This window comes from Larus michahellis, chromosome 2 (assembly GCF_964199755.1).
Source record: "Larus michahellis chromosome 2, bLarMic1.1, whole genome shotgun sequence".
Lineage (NCBI taxonomy): Eukaryota > Metazoa > Chordata > Aves > Charadriiformes > Laridae > Larus > Larus michahellis.
This window is the reverse complement of record NC_133897.1, coordinates 113,488,542-113,498,109: the sequence shown is the minus strand read 5'-3', so window position 1 is coordinate 113,498,109 and position 9,568 is coordinate 113,488,542. Positions and strand designations below refer to the sequence as shown.

The 9,568-nt window shown below is 49.1% G+C and overlaps 1 protein-coding gene across 2 annotated transcripts in view; it reads left to right on the top strand.

Annotated features, from left to right (window-relative positions):
• Nucleotides 1–1,049: 1,049 nt before the first annotated feature.
• RAB31 (RAB31, member RAS oncogene family) overlaps nt 1,050–9,568 on the top strand; it is a 69,989-nt gene continuing 61,470 nt past the window's right edge. The window contains exon 1 of one of the 2 annotated variants that reach the window (XM_074576633.1): nt 1,050–1,183. In XM_074576633.1, the coding sequence (XP_074432734.1) occupies nt 1,145–1,183 (39 nt within the window). In that variant the 5' untranslated portion in view covers nt 1,050–1,144. Of the gene's footprint in view, nt 1,184–8,705; nt 8,936–9,568 lie in introns of those variants that run through there. The other variant, XM_074576631.1, reaches the window with a different exon arrangement.

Here is a 9,568-nt window from a genome sequence, read left to right as displayed (position 1 = left end):
CTCTTTTGATAGTCTCTCTCCTGACAGGCTGTGATACTCCACTAGAAATGCTTTGTGTTTTCCTCCTTGGGGATAACAACTGCTTTGTTCCAAGCATTTCCTCGGCCTAGGATTTGGGAGCTCTGGAAGAGTGCAAACATCTTCTTCCAGCCTATCAGTGTGAGAGCAGGACCCAACGTGGAACTAATTAGTGACATAATGAACGACACAACAGTTTATTGCCAGGAAGCTCCCAATGACGTGGCAGTAATCTCACAATGACTAATCAAGATTATCTTCATTTCCCTTCGGCAACTCTACCTGATAAATTAGTGAAAAAATGAAAATAAACCTGTAAGTAGAACGAGGTTCTGACTTAAAATAGCTGACAGATGATGTTCTGCTATTCCCGGCGTTATAGCATACAACTCTTCTCCATAAATTCTAGGACTTTGGCTACAGGGAGCAGAGAAGAGTGGTTACAACACACACCCCACTGATTTTGGTGGACTGCTCCTAACATTATGTAGTGTTTACCGTGACTTTTGGATGCGTGGGGTGCAGCCCTACTTATCAACCTGAGGTTGCCCGTTTTGATAAGAGATGGTTATTACTAGGATTGGGTAGAAACGGAGTCGCTCTTTTAGAATAGGTAGATGGACGCAGACCTCTCACAACCCAAACCCTGTCCCTAGACCAGCACACGGCGTGTGGGACCAAGCCGCCGGGCAGCCCCGGGCAGGGGGCAGTCTCCCCCCTTCCCTCCCCCCTTTATTTTTTTTTTTTTTTTCCCGCGACAGCAAATATTTACACCATTTACACCGCCCCTCGCACAACACCGCCCGCTCCGGGGCGCAGCGTTCCCCGCGCCGAGCAGATCCCGCTTCTCCAACCGAAATACGCCCCTCCCCGCCCGCGCGCGCGCGCGTGTGTCCCAGCTCCGGGTCTCTCGCCGACGGGACACGGCACCCGCGACCCGGGGGCGGGCAGCGCGAGGCGGGGCCGGGGCCGCGCGCATGTGACCGGCGGCAGCGGCGGGGGCGGCCCCGGTGTGGGGGGGGTGGTTTGGGGGCGGGAGGGGGGGGGCGGCGGCTGTGCCGGGCCGCGGCGGGGCAGTGCGGAGCGGCGGCGGCCGGGGGATGCGGAGCGGTCGGGCCCCGGGCAGATGATGGCGATACGCGAGCTGAAAGTGTGTCTGCTTGGAGTGAGTAGAGGGGACCCCGGGGGGGTACGACATGGACACACACGCAACGGGCGGACACCCGCTTCCTTCTCCTTTCCCGGTGGGGGCTGAGGGAGGTGGGGTGCTCGCTAGAAAGGGGAACACTTCCAGCCCCCCACCTCCCCCCTCATCGCTCCCGGAGGGCGCCGCGTCTCCCCGGGCCGGAGAGGGGGGGGCTTCGGGGGGGGGGGGTCGGCCGCCGCGAATTCCTCCACGGCGAGACTTGGCCACCGCTCACCGGCCTGTGGGGGGAGGCTTTGGTGGGGTTTTTGTTTTGTTTTTGTCTTGTTTCTGAACTTTTTTAAAAGCGAGAAGGGCGTAGCGGGTTGCGGGGGGGGAGAGAGGGGGAGTGAGAGGGTCTCTTTGGGGGGCGCCCCCCCCCCCCCAAGCGTTTCCTAAGCGGGGGCCGTCGCCGCCCGAGAGCCGGCTCTCCCCGGCCGCGGGAGGCGGTGGCTTCCCCCCCCCCCCCCCACCCCAACCCTTGTCCGGTGCCGGAGCCCCGAAAGGGATCCGGGAGGGTTCTGCAGCCCGCCACCCCCTCGGCGGGCTTTCGGATCTTGTCACTGGCCAGCCCTGGCTTCACCGAGCCCCTGCCGCAAACCGGGGGGAAGCGGCAGCCCCGAGACCTTCTTTGGGGTGGCTCCTTCTCCCTGTGCCCCTATGTGCTGCCGGGGCGCTTCGTTTCATTACTCGCCTGGGTTTATTCAGAGCTTCCTTCGCTCGGCCCCTTACAGGAATGCCCTTTCTGCCACTGCTTTTCCTTCTTTTGCCTTTTTTTTTTTTTGTTGTTGTTTTTTTTTTTTTTCTTTTTTGGCGACCCCGTGTGCGCGCCGTGTGTTCACATCTGGAGCAGCAATGTGCTTAGCTCTGCACTTCGGCTGCGCCTGGCCCCGTCCCCCCCTATCCCCCCCCCCCCCCCCGCTGCCCGGCGAAAGGCGCTCACCGAGTTGGTACAAACACCGCGGGGAGGACAGGGCCACCTCTTCTGACAGTCACTGACAGAGCATGGCTACTTAATTAAAAAAACAAAAACAAACAAACAAAAAAAACCAACAAAAAAACCCCAAACGTCTCAAATTATCATAGAATCCTAGACTTGCCTAGGTTGGAAAGGACCTTTCAGATCATCTAGTCCAACTCTGACAAAAACCGTCACTAAACCATATCTTTAAGCACTATATCTACCCGCCTTTTAAATACCTCCAGGGATGGTGCCTCAACCACTTCCCTGGGCAGCCTGTTCCAATGCTTAATAACCCTTTCAGTGGAAAAATCTTTCCTAATATCCAGTCTAAACCTCCCCCGTTGTGACTTTAGGCCATTTCCTGTTGTCCTGTCGCCTGTGACTTGGGAGAAGAGATCATCTGCCTCCTCTCTACAATGTCCTTTCAGGTAGTTGTAGAGAGCGATAAGGTCTCCCCTCAGCCTCCTTTTCTCCAGGCTAAACAACCCCAGCTCCTTCAGCTGCTCCTCATAAAACTTGTTCTCCAGACCCCCTCACCAGCTTCGTTGCCCTTCGGCTGCCTTTAGGTCCTGATCTCCATAAACATTCAAAAAAGCACGAACGAAGGCATTTCAGAGTTAATTCTCTTTCATGCAGTACAAGTGAGTTGACAGTTTAAAAAAACCAAACAAATGCAGGCACCCCAGTTCTCTTTGATTTATGTTGACACGTACCCCAGCAGGAGTGTGTCCCTTGCCCTGGAGTAAGTACCAGGACAGGGTGCCAGGGCACTAGAGAGTTTAACCCGAACTATTTTGCAGTTGACCATTCCTCCTTTCTCAGTAAAAATTCCTGCCTTCAACTTTTAAAACAGTACAGAGACAAAATAAATGTGGTTTATACAGACCTGAGGAGTCTGTGGTAGAATATGCGGCTATGTCTTTATTTTTCTTCCCCAGTAGAAAATCCTGTAATTTTATAGAGATGAAGTGTCTTGTGGAATGACATTCCTCTCGCCCATTATTTATTGCTGTTTTGTAACATAAAAATGTGCTGGAGGTTTTGGAAGACAATTGTTTACTTCTTTTAAAACAGGAAAAGAAATCTATAAAGCAGCTCTGTGTTACTAGGAGTATGCAATTACTATGTAGATTCATTAAAATGATAGGGTGGCAGTGGGAACACTTAGGAAGATCTAAGTGTCTGTAGTTATAGTAGTTAGTGAGATGTTCCTTCCTGAGTTTTAATAGGGTGTAATCCTAGAAAACAATCTACTACTGATCGTAGGCATCTCATTTACCATGGAGGTTGATGCTCTGTTTTCCCAAAAGCAAGGACTCCTTCGTATGACACACCCCCTCGGGAAGCTCAGACAGACTTCCAGAACAGAGAGATTCTGTACCTGTCTGTGTGAACAAGTGCAAGCATCGGTTTTGATAACCCAAAAATATATTTTCAGGTCTACCAAAAGGAATCTCAACAGTTTTCAACAGGTCCTGGAGGGTGAATTGGTATTCTATCTAGTAGGTCCCCTGGTAATTGAGTCTGGCATGTCCAAGTCCCAGGACGAGTTCCTATCCTTGTTAGAAATTAGGGATTAAATTGGTTTGTAAACCTGCATCCCTGTCCACTTCTGAACAAGGCCCTGGATTGCACCTCTAAATCAGACAGGAGGATCGCTGATGGTCTGCAGCCCTCAGCTGTGCAAAGGGTCTGGGCTCAGGCTCTTTCTGCCAGCTCAGAATTTGCCAGCAAGGGAAAAAATTGCAGCTGGTGCAATGTTTTCGGAGCCAGCTTCTCCGCAAGCTCTGAAGCCCTACTTGTCTGTGAAGGGTCTAGATGGGAGGGTGAGGAGAGAGGGGAAGAGGAAAACCAGAGCTGTGCTCCACGCTGCCAGCCCCTGTAAGCTAACTCGGAACCCCAGGGCCAGCGTTTGCGCAGAAGCCGTTGCAGTGGAGATGGGGAGTCAGTTATCAGCGCTCAGATGTGTCCCCTGCATTGCCTGGGTCACGCTATAGCACAGGAGGGAACCTGGCCTTTAATTTTCAACGTAAATGTATCGTAACTGCGATTGGGGTATCTGCATTTCACTTCCTCCTCCTCCAGAGCAGCTCGGGGTTTTTAAAACTCTCTCTGGGTGTGATGGGAGATTTGGAGCAGCCTGGAGTCGTGCACAGCACAGGGATGGTCGTGGGGTTTGTAGGAGTTGAAGGAGACACCAGCAAGAGAACGACAGAGAGGAAGTTTGGGGCAGCTCAAGGCTAGGTGTGAGTCAGTTTGGAAGGCAGGCTTTGCGGAGCTTTGTTGTTTGTGAATTTGGGAGGGCAATGCTCTTTAAGGAGAGATGGTTCCGGCTCTCTGTGGGCTGTCAGGAGCAGGATGCCTGCCTAATTGTGCAGCGCCTCGCAGCCTTAGCTGTAAGAGCTATGGAGCTGCAATTTTAATAGCTCTCTTGAGCATGTTGCCATGCAAGTGGCCTCAAGCCTGCTTCTAAACTACTTCACCTGGGAAATTACCACTGCTGGGCAGCGAGGTATCTGCACGTGGAAGATACTTGAGCATCTGCTCCAAGTCCTGTCTTGTCACCCCAAACTCTTCTCGGTCTCTTGGGCTGGTCTGTTCATCGTTCTCAGCAGCTGTCCCTGTGTTAGAGGTACCACCTGCTTCTGGGTCTGAGCAGGTTTTAGCTGCAGCTCAGTTTATGTGGCGAAATGAACTGCAGCTCCCATTTGGCTTGCACGATGTTTCTGTCCTGAGTGGTCACCCTCTTGAGTGGGTGAAGGAGGGAGGGACGGAGAGGGGCTGGTGTGTTCCTGAGCCGTGCTCCAGTGCTGAAACATGGCCGGGCGTGCGGCTGGGAAGATCTGCCAGGTTTCCTAATCTGTCTGTGGGTGCTGAGTGCCATGTGCCTTGGCTCCCAACATTTTCTTGATGCAGGCTGGAGGAGCAATTTACAGCTCTCTGCCAAGTCCTGACATAATTGTGTGTGGCAACCAGAGGAGATTGCCAGGTCGAGGACTAAGGCAAAGTTTCTCGTCTTTGTCACTTCCTGAGGAAACTTTGACAACCCTTCAGAGAGACTTTGGGAGGTGGCTTGCTAACTGCCATCTAAAGTGATCTCCATTACTCCTTTCCTTTTGTTTTTGTTTATTACATTTTTATGTTGTGAGTGTTCATCATAGGACCAAAGGATTTAGGATTGGAAGACACTTGGAGGTCATCCCTTGGCCCTAGAGCTCCTCTTATAACTTACCTGACATATGTTTGTCTTGCCTGTTCCTAAAAAAATCTCACGATGAAGGTTTATCTCCTCCCCAGGGTTATGTCCCAGAACTTAACTGCCCCTACTGTACAAAGTTATTTCCCCAAACATAATGCCTACACCTTCCTTGCCTGAGACTTTGCTTCTTCACCCTCCTGTTTGTGTTTCCATTTTCTTGCTCGTTAAGAAGTCATTTGCTGGCATGCGTTCTGCTGGCGTGTAGTCTGAAAATACTGTCTGAAGTTGTTAAGCCTGCATTTGTAAAATGGAGTGACATTTCCTCTGTGGAGGAGAAGGAGGTTTCCTCAGGAGTTTCACCACAGCTGGATCCCAATTGTTAGGTACGGGTAACAGTTTATTACCTTAAAAGATGTCGTGCGCCTCCATGTGCAGTGTCTGCATGTGCAGGCGGTGGAAATGAGCTCAGAATTGTTTGATATTTAAAGTAATTGGGAATATGATAGTAGTTTTCTTCAGGAGAAAAATACCTCTGGTTTTCCTGTCTTCGTGCTATGATAATGTAAAGGTCTGGATTCTGTGCGGATGGAGAACAAATTCCTGTAGCAGAGTGTATGTGTGTGTCAGACCTTTCAATGCGAAGCTGAAGTACCCGCTCTTCTTCTTTATGTAGCTATTATACTGAACACGTATGACTGAGAATCTTTTCGTTTGTGTTGGTGTTTATAAAAGACAACAATTTTATTTCTCCTTTGACTCTTAGTATGCTTGTCATTATTAATGCTCTTAGTGCTTAGATGTCCCAACCCAAATAGGAGCACTGCTGTTAAAACCAAAAACGCATCCCGGGGATGGGTTGTAGCAGTTAAGGACCTTATTTCTCACAGGATATGTGCAAGGGGGTCTACAGGTTAAGATGAGCATCCTGCTGAAGACAGTAATGCTACACAGCTGCAGTGCCGTACCCTGAAACAGAACAAGAGGGACCAAAGTAGCGCAGATGACAAAGGTGGTTGTGAAAAGAAGAAAATTGTACCGATGAAGTAAATGTATGCCTTCTAAAGTTTTGTCCAAAAAACATCTTTCTGAGAGAAGTGATTTCTGATGAGCGATTTTTAAACTATTATTGTTTTTTATTTTTCCATGTTAGTGGTTCATCATCATCTACTTATTCATTCATGGTTTATTATGTAAACAAGTAGCTCTATCATGAGAGTAATTTTTGAATCATGACTTTGCATGGCTCTTTGTCTTGTAGAGTCACTGGTGTGAAATGTCCATTGTTGCAGCCTTTCCATCAAAGGAGCCCTCATCTGTGTCTCTCTCCTAGCCGCTTATTTCTTCGCGTTGAAGTGAAACATCAAATCATGTGTAAAACTGGACAATGATTTTAAGTCCACAGGGAACTGAAAAGCAGACAGCCAGACACACGGTTAGCATGACTACATATGCCTCATTTCCTTGGGAAATGGTATTCTCTGTGTTCTTCCTCGGTGAAGAATACTCTAAAGCTTGCACTTACGTGTGCATATTTACATACTCCGTTGCCCTGCTTTGCTTTTCAAAAGAACAGCCTGCGAGGATACTGAAAAAGACAGGGACTGCGGTCATTTTGGTTTTGGGGGGAAAAATATAGCATAAAACTCCAGTTACATAGCAAGCGAGAAATGCCTTTTCTCTTGTGTCAGTAAGTAAGTATGTTCAGAAACCTAATTTACTCTTTTCCTATTGATTTATAAAATGTTTAAATGTCTAAATCAGGTTTTTTGCAACGCAGACATTAAATACGTAGGTAAACAATTTATTAGAATTTAACAGAATTCAGGATTTCATGTGTACTGCTTTCCTGATGCATCTACAAAACTTTATCAGTTACTCATATATTCCAAAAATTTTGGGTGGGATTGCTGAGAAAAGTGAGTAGACTGGGTTATGACCTGAACATCCTTCTAGGAAAAGATGAGCGTGGAGGCCGCATTCTGCTTTCGTTTCCAGCAGCACAACTAAGCTGGCTTTCTGAAGCAGGAGAAGGCAGGACTTGAAGCAGGTTTTACTTTCAGTAGCTGCAAAGCCTCTGAAGGGGAAGCTCGTTATTACTCATCAGCTGGGCAGCAAAAGAATACCCCAGTGGCTGGTGCCAGTTGCTGGGAGGATTGCACGGGATTGACTCCCGATCCACCGATAACCAGCTCTCAGCTCCCATCTGCTGCTTATCACTCGCCTGTTGAACGAGACCCTGCTGCGGCTGTCATCCAAAAATCATGTGCAGGCTGTAGCTTTACTGTCTCTCAAATTGTATTTATTTCTTTTGTTTTATAGTATTACCACTATAAAACTATGTTGGGTTTGTTTTTTTTTTCTAGGGTTCCCCACCCCATTGCTTCAGTCCCTTTTTTGATTTCTTAGATTTGGCTGAAAAATGGTGGAACTTCTTGTTTTACAGTAATTCGGAGGAAAAAAGTAAATTCTTTCTTTCTATGAAAATAAAGAAGTTGAAGCGGTAATAAACTCTTTTTTTTTTTTTTTTTTAAACACAGATTAATGCAGCTTTAGCCCTACTCAGTGAAGCAGTACTGAGGCAGACTGTGTGAATCAACCAGAAACTCTGGATGTGAGGAATGTGTTGGGGGGCCAAGAAAAACCCTCTCATTCTCATCAGGCGATTCCTTTTAACCGTCTTAAGTCAAGCCGTATTCAAAGGCCGTTTTTAATTTACATTTAAAGTATGTTTTCTGAGACTCTGGTTGATGGTACGACTTGTTTCAAGGGTGATAATTTGCCTTATTGATAAGGTGTGTTGCAGCTGGAGCATGGTTTAAGAAAGAGGCAAAAGAGGCATTAGCTGAGCTGCTCATGGGCAAAGGCCTTGGGACCTGCAGGGCTTTTGCATATGATAATGTTTACAAATTACAGTGCTGGTAAATTTTTGCTAGTGTTGGGTTGTGTCTGAGCTGGGTGTGTGGGTGGTGCGGACTCTGCAAGTGCACAGGCCGGATAGACTTACTATTTATAAAATTTCTTAAGCACCAGGCACCAGGCCTTGCTGAGAGAAGCCTTTACAGGGAGGCTGGAGCCACAGCTCTGCTCCTGTTGCTTTCAAATGGTCAGTTTTTCTTTTTGTCTCCCTTCTGCACCTTCTTCCAACTGACATTTGCCCTACAGGCACTGTTGATGTGATGATATCTATTTCATGGTTGCGTCCCCTGTTCAGATGAGATCGGGGCTGGTGCCATCTTTTTCCTTTCCCACACCTTGGTTTTGAGGGGTGCGTTGAAAGGGAACAGAGCTGGCTTTGGCAGGTTTGCTAAAGTTGACCCCAACTTCCCCACATTTCAGGTGCTGCCTCAGAAAAGGAGCAGTTGAGCGCAGGGCAGCTCGTGTCTTCTCAGCTTCAGTGGCTCAGGTGCTCAGTTCCCAACCTCCGTTGATGGAAGGCTGTGGTTTGGAGTTGCGGGTTGACCTCCTCGCCATCATCTCCACCTCCACCTGGAGATCTGGGGCTTCCTCTGCTCGTGTTTTCCTCAAGCTGCCTCTGGGGCCAGTTGAATGCCCAACACATGGATACCCAGAGGTACCCGGAGTTACTCTCCAAAAGGGTTGGGCAAGGTGGTGGGAAACTGGGAGGGTTCATTCGCTCTGGTCTACTGGATCCCGACATCGAAGGGAACAAATGCGTTTGCCCTGGCTAAATTAGGTAGCGTGCCTCTTGGGCGTTTCAGTCTCTCTCAGGGTTGGTCTCGTTCTTTTTTGGAGCTTATCCTGGGAGCGCCAAGGAGCTTGTTTTTAGTGCAATGGTCGTTTGCTGTTTCCAGAGCTGGCAGCGCATGTCAGGTCAGTAAGTATCTATTCCTCGGTTATTGATAGTATCTGGAGGATACTATCAATAAGTATCTGCTCCTCAGTTTTCTTGCCCGTGCCATGGATGCTGGCACACAGGCTAGTAGCTGAGGGCTTCCTACTCTGGGTCGTGGCTTCAGCTGCTCCCCACCAGCTCTGCAGCCCTGTTGGCGAGCCAGACCCACAGCAGCCCTCCCGGGCATGGCTGAAGCTCTTGGTTGTGGGTCGCTCTGGCATCCCTGGAGCCTTCTGCAGGGGGGATACGAGGACACGGGTGGGAACAGCTTGTCCTTGGGCAGTCCAGGCAGTGTCCCTGCCTGATGGGGGAGGAGGAAAAGGAGTGCTTGCTGCTTCCTAACTCTCCTGG